This window comes from Mercenaria mercenaria, chromosome 12 (genome assembly GCF_021730395.1).
Source record: "Mercenaria mercenaria strain notata chromosome 12, MADL_Memer_1, whole genome shotgun sequence".
Classification (NCBI taxonomy): Eukaryota; Metazoa; Mollusca; class Bivalvia; order Venerida; family Veneridae; genus Mercenaria; species Mercenaria mercenaria.
In genome coordinates, this window is record NC_069372.1 from 43,339,962 (window position 1) to 43,362,863 (window position 22,902).

Here is a 22,902-nt window from a genome sequence, read left to right on the forward strand (position 1 = left end):
TATTCCTTGCTTGAGTGAGCTGCGTAATAAAATTTTGGCATGTGTCTTTAAATAATTTTATGCCCTTTTTATGTGCAGTGACAGAGGGTAATACCATTTAACTGGGTCATAACTTGCAAAAAATGTATTTTGGCAGAAGCATTGAGTAGTGCATTAAATGAAATAAAATTTAAGTATAGGGGCCTACCACGAGATAAAAACGTGGCTCAAATCTTGATAATATAGAGCACATTTTAATCATTTACTGACCATGTATGTAACTAAAATACCTTAGCTTTATGGTCAATTCTGGAGAATTCACACTGGTTTGTAAACTGTCTAAATGCAACAGAAAAATCTAAGCAAATGTAATTTCAGAAATCATTAAAACTCCACTTAAGAATGTGCATTCACCAGCTCACTAGTGTAATGGTAGGATGTCCTCTTCAAGTGCAAGAGTTCATAGATTCGATCCTTCATCGCGTCATACCAAAGTCTTGAAAATAATACCAAAAGTTCCCTTGCTTGATGCTAGGCATTAGTAGGGAGACTGGCTTCTATTGCCTCAGACATTCTAAAGGAATTATGTGTCGAGAGTGATAAATATATGCTGAAGAACTTGTTTTAAACTTGACCTAAACAAATAAGTATAAAGTAAGTATGTATATTTCAGACATCCAAAATCCTTAATGGACTCCATCATTCTCGGGATTAGTCAGAGTATTTCACTTGTTGTTCAAGTAGTTGCTTACGTCATGACGTTTATCATCATTCTGGAGTTTGTAAACAACACATTAATATGGTTTGGTGATAGGATAGGAGTTGAAAACATGACAATAGAGGTAATTATATTTCTTGAAGGCGTACTGTTTTGTTTTGGTGAAGTAGGGGTGCAGGATGGAAGGTTAAAGTCTACCGCCGTTATGCAACTGTCTTTCAGTTAAAGACGGTAGTCAATTAGCCTGAAACTGTTCTTTGATTTGAACCATCAACTTCTTGATTCGAATTCGACCGCTCTGATTAGTGAAAGTGAGAAGTGAAAACTCCAAACTGTTGTGACTTCTTCTTTGATGATGGTAGTTGAAACAAAAAGGCAGGGTATGAAAAACAATGCGGATCTTTAGTTAGATATAATATTGTAAAGTGCATATACCATACAGGCAAGGATATGCCTTTTCAAAACATACATGGGATATATCATGATTGTACTCGAGAATCATGCTTCCAAGTTTATGTCGCTTTTTCGATTTTTAGAAAGAACTTTGATTTGTTGGAACTTGTAAATAAGAAGTAAAACTTCTGCTTAAGGTTTAATAGTATATCACAAAACAATTGAAATTAATAGTAAACGAACAACATCTTGACAAACAGCATGTGCTTAAATATGTTTAGTAATTACTTATTTCTATAAGTTCCCATCCATGTACTATAAAGTCGTTAGACTCACATTAAAATGTTATCTGAAATAGAAGGGATTTAGCTGTACTTTATAAGTTATGCATTTAAAGTGTGTGTCATATTAGATAGAAGGAATTTTGATGCCCTTCGTTCGTGAATTAAAATGTCATCTTAGATAATGGATATTTAGATTTACTTTGTAAGTTACACATTTAAAATGTCATTATAGATAATAGATATTTAGATGTACTTTGTAAGTCACGAATTTAAAATGTCATCATAGACAACAGATATTTAGATGTACTTTGTAAGTCACACATTTAAAATGTCAGGTTAGATAAAGAGAAATTTAGATTTACTTTGTAAGTCACATATTTAAAATGTCATGTTAGATAAAAGAAATTCAGATTTACTTTGTAAGTCACATACTTAAAATGTCATGTTAGATAAAAGAAATTTTGATGTACTTTATAAGTCACACATTTAAAATGTCATGTCAAATAATGAATATTTAGATGCGCTTTGTAAGTCACACACTTAATAAAAGAAATTAAGATGCACTTTGTAAGTAACACATTTAAAATGTCGTATTAGAAAGAAGAAATGGTTTAGATTTTGAATAAGTCGTGCATTACCATTGGGTTGAAAATTAAAATGAATATAGCTGTATTTTATGTCATGTTCATAAAATGTCCGCTGATATTTTTAATTATTTACATCATTTTAAAGACGTCAGTTTCAAGTTACATTGTGATTTATACCTATGTTTCTAATGTTATATGCGCATTGCTTAATAACTAAAGAACTTTTACAGTTTTGTGTAGACGTGTTAAATTTCTCATCATATTATTTTCAGTTCCTGTTTTCCTATGTGTTCTACCCGTTTGCATTTATAATGGGAGCAAGACCTGAAGATTGTTTGTTCATCGGAGAACTTCTTGGGATACGGATCTTTAGTCTTGCAATCGTAGCATATCCAAAGTTAGGCCCTATTATACAGGTATGGGAAAAGAACATATATCTGTTGTACTTCACAATGTGGGCATAGGAAATAGAGATCAATATAATCGCACCTTTACTAATCCTACCTGTTTTGTATAACATAAGTGCTTCAATCTATTTTGACATTTTGATACCAGCAAAACTGTATTATCAGTACTATAAATTACTTACTGGTATTTCATTTTATTATCAGCACACAAATGAATAAATCCTTAATATTTTTGTTGTGCAAAAAATATGATATTGTGTCTTCAACCGTTTTAATTTTCCACTCAATTGTGTAATTGCAAGGGGAGTAAATATATTATTATTATTATGATTATACCAGATTTATATAGCGCCCTTTTCAGGATCAGTTGCTTTACATAGTTCAAATGCAGCCACACAGGGCGCATAATTCATTCATCCTCTACTAGTACAGACACAGAGCGATCTGACCAGAGGGACAGAGTGAGACAAAGCCTCCACAACAGAGAGGTCAGAAATCAGATACAGGCTTGTCCGGCTAACTTAGCCTAGGCTCGTTTCGAATAGACAGCCTGGTTCTTTAACGCGCCCAGTGTATAGCACTGGTACACGCAAGATTGCCTGGGTTCCTGACCAGTACACCTCTAGTTGGGTGGGTAACACTGAAAAGCGTTTCTGAAAATTCCCGAGTAGCTGCCGGGGATCAAATCCCCGACCTCAGGATTGGAAGGCCAGTGTGTAAACCACTGAGCTATCCTTATATATGGTATATCTGCTTATATAAGTACTTGTCTAAGGCAATGGGTATCATTCTTTGTGGATCACAACTTTTAATTAAATATTAAAGCTTCTGTTATTCATATTAACGAAAGTATTCATAAATTTAACATTTGTGACATCTTTTTTTTCTTATTTCAAGGACTTACAAATCAATATCTAAACTTTATTTAAAGTATTTCTATCACTAAAAATATTAGGGTTTATCTCTACACAATGATATAGAGAATAAATATCATGGAACTATGTCGAGAGCTAATGCTCTTTTTAAATCCGGGATAACCTAACAACAGTTTTAGAACTTTCATCTCGTGTATATCCGCGTGTTATCCGAGAGCAGGCATATAGTACATTTGGGATTTCTAAACCTATTCATCCAAAACGCATACAGAAAGTTTTTCCTTCCATTTTCAAAAACATGTACAGCCAGCTTAGGTCGCTTAGGTCAGTAGGGACAGCGCGGATCTACGGATCGTGGGTCTTGACTTCGATCCTCGTGAGAGGCGTATGTTCTCCGTGACGATTTGAAATTGTGGGTGAAATCATTCGTCTTCCACCTGTTATTGATGTGGGAAAGTTGGTAGTTACGTGCGGAGAAGATATATATTTGTACTGGTGCAGAATCAAGGAACACTGGTTCGGTTAACTGTCCGCCGTTATCTAACTGAAATACCGTTGAAAACGTTGAAAAACGGCATTAAACCAGAAACAAATCAAGAAACACCTAAATAAAGTTTTTAAAACCCTATTTTTCTAAACTTATTATCAAAAGGATTTAAATGTTTTTTCATCTCATCATGTTTTTAAGAATGGCATGGCATACCGCTCCCACATTGCCGAAAGTGTGAACAATACATGGACTGCAGTTGGTAATAATATCTTGTTGGACAACCTCAACCAGACATTAGTAGGCGGAGTGATTGACGTAAGTAAATTTTAAAGCGAAATTTGGAGGAGATATTTACCATAAAATATAGTGTATTTTTATAATAACATCATGGTGTATAACTTAGGTTGGTTTGTAAAAATCTAGCAATATACGAGCCAGCTGTGTCAAGTCGCCGCAAAAAAACCAACAAAACTCGTACTATCAACCCATGTCAAAACTAAACATTTGATAACCATCTACTGCAGTTCTACATAGTATTAGTCTCGCATGAAAGTATACGTGCTGATCGGCCTTTAAAATATAATCTCCAACTCCATATTTTTTTCTCAAAAGAGTTGACATACTATATTATTTTGGTTATAATATTATAATTTCAGCAAAGATCGGAAATAATTGCTACATACGCACTATGCGGCTCAGCCTCATTTGCAGTCATGGGTTTAATCATCGGTTCTTTTGAAGTGATCGTTCCACACAGAATAGGGGAGATAACTGAACATATATTTAGAGCAATGATTGCAGGAACTGTAGCGAGTTATCTTACAGCATGTTTTGCAGGTAATATTTAAAGGAACTTATGCTTTCTTCTTAAGTTTACCCACATTGATCAATATATACATGATCCCCCCAAAAAGGCCGTGCAGAAATATTCAGTTTGCTCACCAAATAGTAAACCAATACAGAACATTCTATCATCTTACTGTTCTTAACCTTATTTGGATCTAATATGTTCAGCAAATTTTCTGCAAAGGCATTATGCGCCTATAAGTGACTAGACATACATTATGAAAATTAATTCTTCTATGACAAGCACACCTAATTGCCCCGTTCATGCAGAGCGTGTGAAAAATATGCAGCACTTAATTATCACGTTTTATAAATAATGATCATTTATTAAATAAAACTTTCACAATATCATCTGTTCCTAATACCTAATATAAGACATGTACCTGCATTATGTTCCAAGTGAACATGGTGAACAGATGCGAACTCAGGTAGCCTTATTAACTTGCATTATCGCATCCAATTAATATCCATTAACTCATCCTGTATGATTTTTCTAGTGGGTATACACCAGCAATGATTCTTCTCTAACACAAATGGATGTACATGTTAATTCTGCTAGTAACAAGTAGGACTATTTCATTTTACATATCACAATTAAGTTAAAGGGAATGTAATTTTGCCATCCTGAATGGAAAACGAAACTGAACATTCAACCACTTCGGGGTCAGCTTTAAATAATAAAATACATTTACTGTAGATGATTTAGAGCAGATTTTTCTTTGTAACACTTATATCTTTTTCAGGACTACTTTACGAAGAAGAAGTGGGTACATACTAATGTAAAGGTTAATGTATATATTGAATAAACAAATATACAGTCTGTAAAACGTGTAGACATTATTCATGCATTGAAGAGTAGTGTAAATGGTAAGACAGCTGCATTTTATGGTTTTCTGTACACTTGCTGACTATAGTGATTGATACTTATAATGGTTTGATATTGTTTTTTTAAATTTTGATATTGTGATATTCATTAGGAAGCATGCTATCTTAAAACATGATTTTTATTGATTGGTGACGACTAACAATTGTTTTAAAAATGGTTTAATATGGAAGGTGTTCTTTGAACAATATCTGTAACATAATCTAATAGACTGAGTGTTAAATGTGTGAGAAAAGAAAAGCAAAAACCGTTAGAAACAAATCAAACAGATAATATTCAGTTATGGTTGTTCATATTAATGTTGTAAGAGTTTAGTATTTGTTGTAGCAGTATGACTTTATATGCTTGCCAAGTTGTATCACAATTATAGTTTTTTCATTAATAACAATCAATGAAATAATATATGTAAATATGATATATACACTGGCTTGTAACCATATAAATGTGTATTCGTTCAAGTAATTATTGGATTGAACGTTATACCGACACAATTATAGGTCAAATAGCTACTTTCGAGCTTTTCATGTTAGGTGTGCCCCATGTGCCCTTCCAGGCATTATTGCAGGCTCGGGCGGGCACCTAGGTAGAACTACCATCTTTCCTGATGCCAGCTAGATGACTTCCTCATGTGTAAAAACCTCTGCTACTCAGGCGCGTTTAAGAACTGAAAGCGATCCATTTCGATTTTTAGAAATACTTAAAAAGATGCAGTTTTTACGTAGTGGAAATTAAGCACTGACCTCAAGATTTTGGCTAAAACTGATCTTTCTTTAAAATTGAAGTTTGGTCATATTATGAACATAATAATATGCGTTTTTGTTTCTAAACTATCTTGAATGACACTACTGAAATATAAAAAATATGCAGGAAAAACACTTCAAAATGAACATTTTCAAAAGAAGAAACACTTTAATAGGAATCAGACTGAAAAATTACAAACTCCTGCAACACTTTAGAATTTTTGAAGAAAACATTCTTGTCAAGCGCCCAAAAAGCCCGTAAAGGGAATTCCTATAGTTTTTATGCGCATCTTTCTGCGCATCCGACACTTTCTATGAAAAACTGAATTGAAGTCAACATTTGTTAAAACATGTGACAGACAATCTTAAGTATGAGGAATCTTGAATGAAATAACATTTTTGATAGGTTTTACCAGTAAATAAAATGTTGATCTTGGTGTATGTTGTATTGACAAGTATCATGCCTGACAGGTACTTGCTATTTTTGTGATTGTGTTTTCACATCACATTTTAGTACAAAGACAGTGTTGTTCATATAATGTAAGACGATTGACTTAGTACTGATAAGACAATATCACCTTTCAGATTATTTAGTATTCAATTATAGAAAGAATTAAGAATTTTTAAACCTTTTTTAACTTCTAGCAGATATACAAGTAATTAATTTGATCAGGTTCGTGCTATTTTTCGTCCGAACATGCGTTGTATTCAAGCGGTCTTAACATAAAATTTAGCCTGGTGACCCATACATTTTAGCCATTTTTATGCTCACAATACAATTATCTATACACAAGAAAAAACAGGAAAATATTATATGAAACAGTTTTTTCAAATTAAAAAAAAAAATTCTTCACTATGGGCATTTTTCATTGAAAAAAGTTCACAAAAGTGAGTATGTATCAATATTGTTTTGTCATTTGTACCCATTATTGTAAGGATATAGTATTACTAGTATAACTATGATATTAAATAAGTATATAATAAAATCTGTAAATAGAATAAACCTTGTTGTGCTGTCTTGATGCATATTTTGGTTGGTATTTATAAAAAAAAGCAGAAAATTATGAAAATGTTGACTCGATGGCAGTTTCGGCAACAGTGGATGTGTTCAAAACAATTTTTCACAAAAACTAGCCTGGTGACCCATTGTTTTTATTTGTTATTGTTTTTAGCACAAATTTTCCTATCATATATTTGAATTGGAAAAAAAATGTATGAAAAGGAAAAAACTATAGGAATTCTCTTTAATGCCTCATTTTATGTGTGTGTGTTCGGGTTTAACGTCTTTTTCAACAATTTTTCAGTCATATAAACGACGGTGTCTACTTGTAGCAGTGAGCACAATGCCCAACTTTATAGTGCTGCCTCACTGGAATATCACGCTGTAGACACATGACATGATACCCCACCCAGTCACATTATACTGACACCGGGCTGACCAGTCCTAGTACTACCCTCTTAATGCTGAGCGCCAAGCGAGGAAGCTACAAGTACCATTTTATACGTCTTTGGTATGACGCGGCCGGGGGCCTCTTTTTAAGTTGAAGTACTAATAGTTAAATTGCTTATAAGGAGATAAGAAACCACTTAGTCAAAATAAATCGCTGAGTTTGCAAAATACAGCTACATTGCTTTTCGACCACCGCACGTAATATTTCAGTAAGCGATTAAGGTGTAAAACACACACACACACACTAGAAAATTGATGATTTACAACTAGTAAGTTCAGCACAAGGACTATGGTACTAATCATATCTTCTTCGTAGAAGAGCTGAACTCTACTAAAATTTAAGTGGACTTCACTTTTGTACCCAGATTTTGCCCGGTACACCGATTTTGCCCGATTTGTACTAGTTTCAGCCAGGCTAGCATCAATTTGATACACCTGCGGGACATGGTGATCAGCCCGCTCGGCACCTGTGTACCGATCACGTGACCGGGATAGGCCGGTGTTGTATATATCGAGCCCACCTGGTAGTCATAGGCATATCTCACTAGTGCTCGGCTTGTAATGGCCATGCAGAATGAACGGGCAAAAGCAATTTCATTTATTGCCAGGGCCAAACCTGTTACTTGTCAGGTATTCTGTTAATGAGAGTAATCTGTGTGACAGCCTACCCTGCTCAGCTGAACGAAAGAATTAATGCGCAGCGGACGACTTGATTAATTAACATATTTATATTGCTAAGAAGGAAGTAACTCCAGCAGGTTGTTGCTACATTGACATTTTCCATTGCCTCTGGCTCCGAACATGTATGGTTCAGCCATCAGATAAAATGTGCTATTTTAGAGGCTTAAGACTTTCTTATTTTGCTTCCAGTATTTATATAAAAAAATAACCATGCAACCAGGGAGCCAGGCTACACAACCACTGACATTACATATTCGCATTCTCCAAATGTGTAGTAACACAAAAATTCCTAACACATAAAGTGATGGGACATTGTATGTTTGTTTGTGTTTTTTAATAACAATGTGTTGCACTCGTAAAAATTGTTGGAGAGGGAAAATCAAGAAATATTTTATATCTAAAGCATCAAATATCGGAACACTTTTAAGAATATGCATTTTTTATACTTCTTTTTACGTCAAATGTATTTTTTGAGTTGATACGAAACAGACTGAAAATTAAAGGATATAAAACCATCTCTTTGTTAGAATTTGTAAAACGACAGTTGTTTGATCGCCGTATACTGTAAATAGTTTCGGCTTAAATAAACATTTGACGAGAAAAGAAGAAATAAGATACTTCCTTAAATGTGTTTGAAATTATGTGAATGGCTGGTTTGATATTACTTTTAAATCATTAAACGAAGAATAATACTGTAAAATCAGTTATATTACCGCGAGACTAAAATTACGCTATTTTTGAAAATTGGAATTGGCGCCCGTGGAAGATTATTCGCGGTATATGGCCATCATGTAGAATTATTAATAACACTAACGCTTTTGATTTTCTTTGATTTCATAAATACGACAGTGAGCGAATGTAGTGAAAATAAGAGCCTAGTAAAAATATCTGGTTCTACAGTTTATAGATACAAGTCCCGCTATTAAAATTGTTCAGGTTATGAAAACTTATCTTTGCATATGCATACATAACGTATTACTAACAGCCGCAGCATTTACTAAATCGTGACCTAGTAAAATAAGCAGTGTTGTGCACATAAAATGGAGCTTATTACAGTCAAAACGGAGGTTCCGTCCGTGGCAGCTAAAATTGACCATGACGGGCAATTGTCAGACATACACCTTCCTGACCACATCAACGATGGTGTTAATAAAACTCAGCTGAAATTTGCCGATACAAATAACTCAGTGATTAAAATAGCACGCAAAACAAAGACATGTGTGGATGATAACTTTGACAGGATTGTTTTGTTTGGAAAAGTTTTGTTGTTCCTGGGATACTTTGTGTATTTTGGGTTCGCATTATCTTATCACATAGGAGATGAAGGCTCCTGGAGGCTTATCGGATGTACGATTCTAGGGGTTTGGATAATCTCCTGGAGTTTGCTGAAGAAGACACAATGTTACTCTTGCTGGTCTTCCATTGTTGAGAACTTCTTTGATAAATATTCAAAGGGGAAGAGCAGTTTGATATTGAGATGGTAAGAGATATAAAACATTGACTCATAGCCTCCGTAACCGGGTGATTAAGTTCGTTGTCTTCGAATCATTTCTCCGTTTTTGCTTTGGGTTCGAAGCCTCGAATAGGGCGTAAAGTTCTTTCAAGTGAATAGAATACCCAGCCGACTTACGGATGTTCGGTGGCTTTACTCAGTTGCTCTCGCCCGCGCCCAAAATGATGCCAGAAGTGGCAACTAGGGCAGCAAATGCTGGAAAAGTCGCCATATGAGCTAAACTGTGTCGGCGTGACTTTGAACCAAGCAAAACCAGCAATAGAAGTAACTTTTCTTGTATGCCGGACAGGATTTTCCTGTGCTTTTCCGGTGCTAGAAAAAACTCATCTTATACCCAGGGGTATAAGATGACTCACGTGCTGTAATTTATGAATGAATACGTGAATTCATACGCTACTATAACAAATTAGCGCCTAAAAGAAAAACCTTAGTTTTTCTTTATATCTTCTACAAATTCTACAAATTGAAGAATTCGACATACAAGAAAAAGAACATATCAAGGTATGGATGGAAATATTTGGCTCTCGGGTAACTGTTTTGCGGTAACTCGGCTGAGCCTCGTTTCCGCCTAAACAGTTACCGTCGAGAAAGACATGCCCATCCGCACCTTCAACCAGAGTTCTTAATAAAAGCGAGGTCAAACATATTTATCTGGTGTAGAACGTTTGATCTAAGGTACGGGCTATTTATGAGTGGCTTAGTACACAGGTGTTTGTGGTTGATCTGCTCATTTGATGCGGATATATTGCTTTTTCATAATGTTACCTGTGTTATGTATAACATTATGAATACAGCGGAGCCACGATTTTTTGCACTCGGTTCCTGTGTTGGAAGAAGTAGCTTATATCGGCACTAGTATGATTTTAATAAAAGAAACAAATTGTTTATGACCTGTTGTTTCATACAAAATATTTTTAATGTTGAAGGTTCTTGTACGTGGCCATGACAGTGTTTATGGTTGTATATGTGATTATGTTTGTGGCAATGGAGACACCAGGAAATCTGAGGTCGTTGATAGGGCTATTCGGATTCCCATTTTTAATGTTCCTGTATTCAAACAACAAACGTAAGGTAAGTGGTATCCAAAGGAATATTGATAAATGATACGAAAGTAATAATTCGCCTGATATGTCTCTGTGGTCTGCCAGAATGTACTCCATCTCAGTGTATTATTCCTATTTCCCTCTTAGTAAAAGTCATTTATTGTCATACCTGATATAAGCTTTATTGATACTTGATTTTAATAAAGGAATGAATGTCATATTTTTTTTTTGTTTTACACACTTGTAAAATCCGAAACCTCGCAGGCATTTATCGTAGATATGTGTACGAGGTTTCAGATTTTACAAGTGTGTAAAACAATAAAAAAATGTGACATTTATTACTTTTGTTTCTTTTTATTTTTTATGCTAATTAGAACCGCTATCATCATTTTGATTTCGAATTTATAAGAAGTCGTCTTTTCTTCGGATTGGAAATAAAACCTGTGGATGGCTCATATAATCAACCGAAATAGCCAAAGGTTCTATATTACAGGTAAACTGGCATACAGTTTACTGGGCTATGGCACTGCAGTTTATCATGGCATTGTTGATATTGAAGACAAGTTGGGGAGCATCTATTATACGCTGGTGCGGGGACAGACTCGAGTCTTTCATTGGTAACGGAGAGGCCGGAAGTATTTTCATATTTGGGGAAAAATATAAGGATCATCCGCTTGCGTTTGGTGTAGGTTTTAGATAGTATTACTAAATTCTAGAGATGCCGAGTTTGCTTGGGAAAATAGTGAGTGGAAAGGTCCCTTAACACGAGTTCGAGTGACATACGCCTCATCTCTGCACTCAGGATGTCGTCTGCTGTCTTGCTGAAGGTCGATGGTTCTACCCAGGTACCTGTTCGTCTGTTAGGGCAATTGGGAAAATACTCCATCAGAAATAGCTGGAAAGTGAACATATCAGCGCCTTGCCGCCGGTACTCTTAAATTTATTTATCAACCAATTGTTCACTGCTACAAAACATAGATGTGGGAAAAAACTACTTGGCACACCCGATAAGGTTTACAATACCGGCCCGATATTATTTTATAAAGTTGTCGTAATAACGATTCGATGCTGCTTCCGACAGATAGTGGATAGATGTTGATGTCTGATATTGCTCATGTTATAAACAGATATAGGTGTAACGGTTAATACGAAATAGAAAATGTTTAGATTGTGAACATAACTATAAGCATTGCGACAAATGTGACATGAAAAATACAAATACAAAAGATACTAAATATGTTTGTAAAAAATACCAATATCCCCCTCCAATTTCAGTCAACGGTCCAAGCTTTCGTTCTCATCGTCGGCATGTCGGTTTTGACATATCTCGGCGTCATCAAGTACGTTGTTGAAACTGTAGGACGGGCACTTTCATTCTGTATTGGAACAAGCCCATCGGAGGGGATCAACGCTGTTGGAAATATATTCTTACATGTGGTACAAAGATATTTTTTGCAGCAATACATAGGGGAGCTTTTTTTGGTTTAAATATTGTTTTATTTCTAAATTAACATGATAATAATTATTTTCTTAAATTTAAATTTCTAATGACTGGAAAGTTAGGGAAGTCTAGATTTTCGCATGATCTCTAACTTCACAACTTTTCCTGCCAAATGTAGTTTATACTAATTTGTTCTAGCTCGATTGTGATGAAAGCTTTAAGCTTACTGGAACCATTCTCGAGCTAAATGTAATGTTAGGTAAAATCAACTTGCAAAATGCTTATACTAACTCAGTATTTATATATATATATTATACAAGTGTATTTAAATACCTTTATTTCTCTACCACAAAATTCCCTTATGCGAGGATATATGTTCATTTTGTCCTTTATGTCCGTCTGACATCTGACCGCGTCCTATGAATATTCATCAAACGGTTCATTCGAAGCCTAAATTTCTGATGCTTTTAGATTACAGATGCATAAATGTTTTGGTTGTGATCAATATTTTTAGCCAGAATCAGTAATGTTAATACAAGAGTACCTGCCAGATATGACGCCATCTCAGCTGTTTGTGACGTATGCCGGTGGTATGGCCACTGTTGGAGGAGTAAGTCTAGTGATCTTCATGTCTTCTGGGGTATGCATTATTATTTGAACAAAAATGATATTTCAATATACATTTATTTTGTTTCAAAAGACATGCATTTAAACAAGTACAAAGCACAACTAAGTATATCTGTTTTTGTTTCGATTGTATAATTGTTTCTTTCTGTATCTGCTGATTGTAAAATTGTATAACTAATATTGAGTATATGTTTCAAACCAGGTGCCATTGAATAACTAATAAAGAGTATATGTTTCAAACCAGGTGCCGGCGGCTCCACTGGTCGCAGCATCTGCCATGTCGGCGCCGGCAGCTCTTGCTACAGCTAAACTTTGCTTTCCTTCTCACGATGAAGAAGAAGTTCCAATACCGACGAAAGACGGTAAAGGTTTGGCAGAAAAAGCGACTTTTCTAAGGTATCAAAATATACTACAATTTACAGATAAAACACAGTAATATCAATATCTTTACCTTTGGAGGGACAGGGCTTGTTGGCCATTATTCTGATTTCGGCAGAGACTTATAACAATATGTATGTAAAAACCAGTACTTTGCACTGATTTTACATATATAGAAATACGTTTGACAAACGGAAAAAAGGTCCTTTCGTTTTTTATGGGAGCTGTTTGTAGGTATTCGCCATGCTTCAATATACTCCGGCCTTTGGGTAAATTGAAACACTGTCTTGGGCGATATAAATGTTTTGAACGTTTGTATCTATGCTTATTTAAAATCGCCATTGAAAACCCATTTTGGTGAGGCAACCAAAAGACTGGTTGTAATTTAAGTTAGGATGGCTGTGCAAGATACAGTTCCTGAAATTACCCTTGTTCTTCAGCGTTTTAAGTGTAAAGCATCCATACACGGGACTCGTATCCCTATGCTAGTTTTCTGTTTAGTTGAAGGAGCGGAAAATCGAACTCACGACGCCTGGTTTCATAGTCAAACAGTGTTTCTGCATTGCCAATGCGTCCGCTCTTTCGAAGGTAATAAATGTCACTTAAGATGTTATAACTCACTTAGTGGTAAGTCATGTGTATATTTATTACAGCCGTATAATGGGTTGGAACATACATATGTTGAAAGGTATATCAAGGGTAAGCACCTATTTCCCCATAAAAATAGTGGATGTGGAAAAGGCTGTATAAACGGAACATATTACCTGAAAATTGCACTGCCTTAAGGTAGTTATGCACGTTTGATAAACCGGAAATGATGGCGTAACGTCATTTATCCTGAAAAGGTAGAATAAAGCCTGGATTCGACGTACGGAAATGAAAATCATTTTATAAATTAAAGTCAACCTGTTAGCAAATCTATCCCAAAGGCACTGTTACTATCTTTCTAAAGTTAGAATACGATATTATAACATCCAACACGTTAAATAGTTCAAAATCATGTCTTAAAATTTGCTTGAAATGTGCGGTTTATTTTAATTTTTGTCAAATATCTTAAATATAATCACACGGACCTATGCATTTTATTTCACCACATCAAAGGCCATATGTTTGTTTATAATGGTGAGAAAGCCCATTAAAGTCTACATTGTAGAAATGTTTCTACTCGCGAAAATGTGATGAAAGTTGTGATTTTGCCATAGACTCGCATTATAAAAACTTGGGGTCCAAATTTTTCAAATCAGTCTAGCAAAAAATCAAGCACGCGACCCATCTTTTTTATTTGCTGAATTTTCTAAGTATATTCAGAAGTTGTGAAAAAATCTGAGTTTAATCAAATTCTACAATGTAGAAGAACAACTCAATCCGAATGTGCGGAACTGCCTTAATATAAAACAAATTCTTATGAGTTATGGCAAGCACAATATTTCCCAAAACATAATTATGTTCCCAACTAAGTTCTTCTGAAAAACTGTGTTTTCATTCGCAAACATTACTTTAGGTAAAAACGTAAGTTCTCATCAATATAATTAAGATTTTTTAGATAAAATTATGACATGTATTCATATGCATTTCAGGCACCCAAAATCATTAATGGATTCAATTATGCTTGGAATACGTCAGAGCGTTTCGCTTGTTGTCCAGGTTGTTGCTTACGTCATGACCTTCGTCATCATTTTAGAATTTGTAAACAACACGTTGACGTGGTTCGGTGACAGGATAGGTGTAGAAAACATGACAATAGAGGTACACGTGCAATGAAATCATTAATTAATATTCATTAGGGAGGGGGCGTATTCATAAAATGAAATTATTAATATTGGTGGAAATGTGGTTGGAGTTGTGACAATCCAGAAAATAAATGCCTACGAACAACACGCAATTCCCATTCATTATTTACGAAATAGCCATAATAGGGTAGAATACGCAAAATTCTATGACAACAGAACAAAATGATTTCACAGTAATATGTAAGTATATTCGGGACTTGTGCAACTGTTTGATTATAATGAAGAGGTTAAAACAAATAAGTAAGAAATCCAAAATTTGTAAAATACATTTAACAGGAAATACAATTTTTGCATAAACAACGCGCTGTTACATACGTCATACGTAAAGATCTCCAATGCAGGAAAAAGGTTTCAATGTATGAAGGAAGGGAAAATTTACAAGCTTTTTTGGTCAACTATCAAGTATCATCTCCCTTGACCAATAGTGTACTGTTAAAGATATTTTTTGTTCAGATATATTGCTGTTATTACTGTAATGGCGTGATCACAGTTTAACCATTTAAATGAATGTTGTTTTACAGTGTTTATATACGATTTAACATTTTACATCAATTTTGTATGTATGAATAGTATAAATTATGATACAATTAGTAATCGGTCGACATAACGTATAATTTATATTAGAATACATCAGAACAGATTTTTTTGCTATATACTTGCAGTTCCTGTTTTCATTTGTATTCTACCCGTTTGCATTTATGATGGGGGCAAGACCAGAAGATTGTTTACTCATCGGAGAGCTTCTTGGAATACGGACCTTCAGTTTTGCAATTGTAGCGTACCCCAAGCTAGGCCCTATCATGCTGGTAATATGAGAAAAAAACAACAAATAAATATGACATTTATATGAACCTAACATGCCATTTCTTTAATACTTTGGTATTTTGTATGATATAAGAAAATATCAAAAACTGACTTGACATAACCAGATCTATAAATATATATAAGCGGAAAAGCGTTCTTAATTACACGTACAAGATTCGTCTGAAACAACAAATTACCCACAAAATGTAAGTCCCTCTATAAAATGGGTAATAACAATACTTTTTAAGACGAATTATTACGATGGTGACAAGTTCTAACCTCTTAAAATACCACAATGTATAGCTAAATCTACAGCTGACAGTTTTTAAAGATTGTTCCAAACTACTAATGTTATAAGACTGGTACCGGTATTTTCCCAGCAAACATTCTGAGAAGTAACTTTAAAGATACTCTCAAAAAGTATATATTTTACAAATCAGTATGTTTTTCAAGAATGGTTTGGCTTATCGTTCCTACATTGGCGACAGTGTAAACAATACATGGACTCACGCTGGTGACGACATCGTTTTGGACAACCTGAATCAGACACTAGTGGGTGGAGTGATCGATGTAAGTTAATTCTCTTTAAGTGTTTACTAACCATGATATATTTCACTAATTGTACGTTTCTGATTGAATTTAATGGCAACAAAAGGTCTTCACCTTTTAGGTGATTTTTGTCTGCTTAAATGGTACAGGAACACCCCAGGTCCCCCACCCTGGATATGATTTTAGGCAACAAAAGGCTAAGGAGCGCCAAATACATGTATTATACATTGCATATCTAAAGGTCCAGCACGTTAAGTGTTAAAAATAATGGCTTTGTAGTTTATATGTTATATCAGTTGAAAACTAAAACTACAGTCACACATACGAATATGTCCGTGCGTTGAGGTATAGGATTGGTCTGTGGTGGGGATGGACACGGTTAGGCATGGAGCAGTACGTCTCAGTACGGGAAGAAGGGTGAGAAACTGGGGACAAAAATACAGGACGTGAATAAGTACTCCGTTGAACTACGTTTACTGTGCCTGGCACAGCGATAAATAACAAGATGAATTATATGCCAGACTTAATACGTTGAAAAGTCGTATTCTGTGAATTGCTCTACACAGTAACAGTAGATATATAGTTATGTTTCAAAATATTTGCGTCACTGAAACACTGTGTCATTCTATGATCTATTTATTGTTCAGGCATATTGTGTATCACCAAACGGGCCTAACATTGAATGCGTCTGTTTGTGTAACTGCATCTAAACTCTTACCTAATCCCAACATGTGAACAAATCGCATTTTTGAACCGTGTGCAAAGCTGTTATTATAATTATTTATTATTTAATATCCTTTGCAATGTGAAGATTGCCTATTCATTAGGCAATGAATGGAACGTTAACGCACACATTAATAAGGATGTACCAGTTTTTTGTTGTTATCATTTATGAAATCTTCGTCAGTGTTTATTTAATGCATGACTTCCGCATCCAATTTTTGACAGGCTTTGAATAAATGCATCTACCCACACATTTAAAATATTTTAAGTTTTCTCACGGAAAACGTAACTTTTTTTCTAGTTACTGTAAACAACATCTCATATTAGCAAATGCAAATTCAAACTGCGTAAATTGCTAAATGGTATTTTTGTACAATGTATCTAGATTTGGATATAGATTCTTTCTTTCTTAACATCGGCTGATAATTTTTGTTCTGATGCTGCTCTCTTGGATTACCAATAAAACACATGTCATGAGAAAATTGAACAGCAGAGTAAGACGGGCGTCCTGCATTGTGCTAACACATTTTCCGACATTCCCAATACATCGAGGTTTAATGGACATACATAGTGTTATGTTGGCATATTTGTAGAAACGACCGCTCTGTCGTTGCCGCAGAAACTTGCATGCACAATAGATTTGTTGGGTATGACGACGCACCAGCACAAATTTAGGTCATGCTTTGATGGTTGAGGAAGACCCCAGGTGCCTCTCTGTGCATTATCTCATCACGGGCGGCCATAGAACCACAGAGAGATTGTATGCATGTATATTAAATATAAATCATTGCTAGACTTTTTGTACTGGTTATATATATTTATACTTTGTTTAGCTAGTTATGATTTTGTCTTATTTTAAAGCATGTTGCAAAGTACTGTTAATTGCATGTTTACGTAAACGTAAACGTAGTAATTGTTCATATTTTCAAATGTAAAATTCGGATCTATAGTGCACCTTTGAGATATGGTCTGTAGCTTGTATCCGCTCGTATCTTTGTATGTTCAAAACCCCGCACGGGGTGCCTATTTTTAATACGAGTAAACCATCAGGCTGGGTTTGTGAACAAACATGGCTTTATCCAAGTACCAGTTCATGGCTAAAGTTATGTCTAAAGAAGGCACCCTGGGTCTTCCTCCCAACATTAAACACTGTTAAAAGCTTGATAGTTCTTTTGAGACACAAACACGAACTTGTAAAATATTGCAAGTTTACCTTACTTGATCACCTTATTTTCAACTTTCTGGTGCTTTGGTACCATTCTACTCACTTTTTGTTATTCGTAATGGAGTTCTGACGAAGTCGGTGCAAGGGACCATTAGTGGTCTTACATGATATTATTTTATTATGGAACGGGCTGATTTTTAATCGGTTTCTGCTATTTTTGTGCTTGCTCGCACACTATAAACTTTTATATCTTTTACTTTTATTGCATTCATAGAATATTTATACAACCTTCGACATATCCTCTCTTTTTTTAAAAAAAAATCTTTTTCAGCAAAGATCGGAAATAATTGCTACCTACGCATTGTGTGGCTCAGCCTCGTTTGCGATTATGGGTTTGACCATCGGTTGCTTTGAAGTGATAGTACCAAACAGAAAAGGGGAGATAACTGAAAATATTTTCAGATCAATGGTTGCTGGAACTGTAGCAAGTTATCTCACAGCTAGTTTTGCAGGTAAACCTTTTTTTTTTAATGGTTTAACCAAATGTTTAAATTCATACTTAAAATATGTAACAGAAACTTATTCATTTGGTTTTGTAACGTATTTTCTTCGTGAAGAAAACGGTATGAAAAGGAATCTATCATTGATTGCAGGTGCTATAGTAGAAAGGGTCTTCTCTCCTTTAACTGATTATTCGGTAACTCAGCAGAGCCTCGTTACCGCCTATTTTTACCGCATAATTATACAGTTATCCTCGAGCCGCATATTCCTATATTTATCTGCAAAGCTCTTCAAATTGTTTCCCATAAATAAATACGTTTATCAATAAATAGAAATTCACATACTTCTCAAAACCTCGCTTATACATTGTTTCTGCATCTTATGTGCTATGAGCTTCTAGATTACGTAACATTTTCAATGAAATATTAGTAATCAGTTTTAGATATCAAATCCTGGGCATCTATAAAAGACTCCCACAGTTCCTTCGACTTAGACTTGTAAATAAATTTAAAAGCCTTTAATCTATTTAGAGTTTCAAAAGCGTATGCCTGCGCAATTAATACACACCAGTAATCAATTATATTTCCAAGGAATCGGAATAACTATATTTATCATTTATAGATACATGTATGAAATTATGATGCGTAAGTGTTTCTGTGATCTTAATAACGTTGTTTCATTTAAACTTTAAGAACAAGATCGCTGTAGTTTAAGAGCGAACTATCATATACATGTACCTTTTTGTCAGAAAATTGTAATTCTAGGAGATGTTAGTACTTTCAGCAGAAAATTTAGCTTTTGTGATTTTAATTCACTTTTAAAGCAAATAGAAATTAACCATTAGCCTGCCGGTGACAAGTGATTATGCCTCTGCGACCAGTGCAGCCTAAGGTCTGCCTGGACATCCGTGCAGGATGATCATGTTCTGCACTGATTACTATTCCGTCATTAAATTTTCAATGAACATCCCTTCGAATAAGAAATGGTATTGCCCAAATTGACTGATGGACAAGTCACTTTTAGAAATTTAGCAGGATAAAAGTTATCAAATTCATTTGAAGTCATGACAGATTCTTGTTAGGTATTAGTTCTATAATTTCTTTATGGACATCTAAGTAAAAGCATTCAGTTCACTTTCAGGATTACTGTACGATGATGCAGTGGTGACATAGTGGTGAAAATCGCTACTAAAGACTCTTCAAAGCATACCGCTGAATGATGAAAATCTGGACATTCTTTTTTTGTTCTTTTTTTTTTCGATATTTTCTAACATATGCATGTAATATCTTGGATTACGTAATTACTTTTATAAAACCTTATAAATTGAATATTTGAATTTATACAGGCTGTCTTCTTCACACCCTATAACGTGATAGCGCGACACCGGAGTTTGTTGTCGATTAGAAGTTAGTATTTTCAATTTTTTCTTTACACAATGTGAATCAATGAAAAGCAGACTCATACCAGGTTTCGAGGATAGAAAGAGGCAACTAAAGGAATGTTTTCTGAATTAAAAAGACCACCAAATAATCATACAGATGGCTAATCCATGGCCAGATTTTCGTTGTTTTAGATATTGAACCGCGGATTTTTTCTCATTTCTGAAGCAACAAGCTTGGCATTACCCTCAATAGAAAGCCAAACATTCTCTCTCTTTGTCTGCCAAATATCCCGGCGAAATCTTCATTGCTTGCGAAAATACGAGGTGTTAAAGTCGGATGGGTAGACCAAAAATGTTCTGGCTGACACCAAATACTTCCCAGGGAAGGTTCTTACTGACACCAACTTTTGAAGATTAGATGTTCTGTCTGACACCAGCATTTGATCATACTTTTGTTTGCCTTTATTTCGCTCGGTTTGCAGTATTTTATCGAATTTGCGCATGTTTTCGGGTATAACGGATCGTTAAATTCATTTTTCTGATAAGGGTTTAGGTTATAGTGTAGAAATTCACCGTAATTCGGTCGAAAATGTGCCTTCGTGGTGTTGTTGAAAGTAGTATACATAAAAAATACTTACTTTTTTATTTTTGGCACTTTTGCGTGTAAAATATGGGCTTATTTCATTCGCAGAATGTATTTTCAGTAAAATAAGACGCATTTCAGGTTAATCGCGTGTATATGGCAAATGATGAGAGAAAACGAAAGTAGGGTCGTTTACTGCGCGACGCCGTCAACAACGCGATTCGAGAAAGGGTCAGTGGTTTCAATTTATACTGGTATAAAACCTTTTAATTTCAACCATTTTCAGGATTCTGTTCAATTTATTGATATATGATACAGTATGATGGGTGATTTTTGCACTAAATGATCTATTGTAACTTTGAATACATCAAAGCTTTCTTCACAGTAATAACACCTGTACTTCCGTCTGTTGTCCATTATTCTTCCATTAACCTGAAATATTAATTGCTATTAATGTGTGGAATATATAGATATATACAGAAATTATACGAAAACGGTTGAATTATCCGCTATAACTATCGACCGCTATATAATTAGCACCCGCAACTTTACAATACTTCCGACGGGCCTGCAGATGATTTGTAATATTGAAAATTGGCAATAACTTAACATTTTAACTAAGGTGTCTATATGAATATTGCCAGCTTCAATTCAAGCAAGTTGTTTTAATGTATCAAGGGCATGTATGCAATACGATAGTACATTCATTTTCGATTTTTTGAAAGCGTACCAAAGAGTAAGTTCTGGAGGAGAGAATGTCTTGAAGTTTTCTGTACACGACCTTTGGACTATAAGATTTTTTTAATAATGGGTCTCCATTACTGTAAATAGCAACCTATCTACCAGCCAGTCTTTTCAATTCAAATGTCTGAATTCCACCATTAGCACAATGAATCAAAATGACGCCTGAGACCCCTTCAAAATATGTTCTGCTTCTATATGAGCCGCGCCATGAGAAAACAAACATTATAAGTGGCTTTGCGACCAGCATGGATCCAGACCAGCATGCGCATCCGCGCAGTCTTGTCAGGGTCCATGTTGTTCGCTTTCAAAGCCTATTGCAATTAGAGAAACTGTTAGCGAACAGCATGGATCCTGACAAGACTGCGCGGATGCGCAGGCTGGTCTGGATCCATGCTGGTCGAAAAGCCACTATGTAAAAATAATTGGTTTTCTCATGTTGCTCATATATCATATATATCTAGATACTAAAACATTGACAGAATATGAATAGGTCAACAATATATGAATAGGTCTTTCAGAGCTTGTTGAATATTGACTCTGACAATCCTATCAAAATATGACCCCTCCTACCCCACTCCGAGGTGCACAACCGTTAAATCATTCGGGATTTTACTTTCTCTACACATTAATTGTCATGACACCTAAAATCGTGCTGAATGTCGTCTTGAACTGTAAAGGTTTTATACCAGGGTTCTAGTGTAAATTCGCCAATGTTTAGATCCATGTACTATACTTTCTAGAACTTCAACCCATAGAAACCCATATATAGATAGTAAACTACAAATAATCAGCCGTCAAACTATGAAAAGAAAAGGTGTAGTAGACAGATTTGTGGTGGAACGCCGCCAGATTGAAGCCACTGACCCTTTCTCGAATCGCGTTGTTGACGGCATCGCGCATTAAACGACCCATCTTTCGTTTTCTCTCATCATTTGCCATATACACGCGATATTTAACCTGAAACGCGTCTTATTTTACTGAAAATACATCCTGCGAATGAAATAAGCCCATATTGTACACGCAAAAGTGCCAAAAATAAAAAAAGTAAGTATTTTTTTATGTATACTACTTTCAACAACACCACGAAGACACATTTTCGACCGAATTACGGTGAATTTCTACACTATAACCTAAACCCTTATCAGAAAAATGAATTTAACGACCCGTTATACCCGAAAACATGCGTAAATTCGATAAAATACTGCAAACCGAGCGAAATAAAGGCAAAAAAAAGTATGATCAAATGCTGGTGTCAGACAGAACATCTAATCTTCAAAAGTTGGTGTCAGTAAGAACCTTCCCTGGGAATTATTTGGTGTCAGACAGA

At 35.0% G+C, this 22,902-nt stretch overlaps 2 protein-coding genes across 2 annotated transcripts; both read left to right on the top strand.

Annotated features, from left to right (window-relative positions):
* The first annotated feature begins 399 nt into the window (after positions 1–399).
* LOC123534821 (solute carrier family 28 member 3-like) lies at positions 400–5,696 on the top strand. Its single transcript, XM_053518851.1, has 5 exons — positions 400–821; positions 2,234–2,377; positions 3,932–4,048; positions 4,390–4,570; positions 5,323–5,696. Exons 1-5 carry the CDS (start codon positions 669–671, stop codon positions 5,355–5,357), a joined length of 630 nt encoding a protein of 209 aa, XP_053374826.1. The 5' UTR covers positions 400–668; the 3' UTR covers positions 5,358–5,696.
* A 3,579-nt stretch (positions 5,697–9,275) lies between these two features.
* LOC123535028 (solute carrier family 28 member 3-like) lies at positions 9,276–20,908 on the top strand. The gene is made up of 11 exons (XM_045317540.2): positions 9,276–9,813; positions 10,773–10,917; positions 11,383–11,574; positions 12,165–12,326; positions 12,845–12,970; positions 13,202–13,353; positions 14,913–15,081; positions 15,788–15,931; positions 16,383–16,499; positions 18,698–18,878; positions 20,008–20,908. Exons 1-11 carry the CDS (start codon positions 9,374–9,376, stop codon positions 20,037–20,039), a joined length of 1,860 nt encoding a protein of 619 aa, XP_045173475.2. The 5' UTR covers positions 9,276–9,373; the 3' UTR covers positions 20,040–20,908.
* Positions 20,909–22,902: the final 1,994 nt, after the last annotated feature.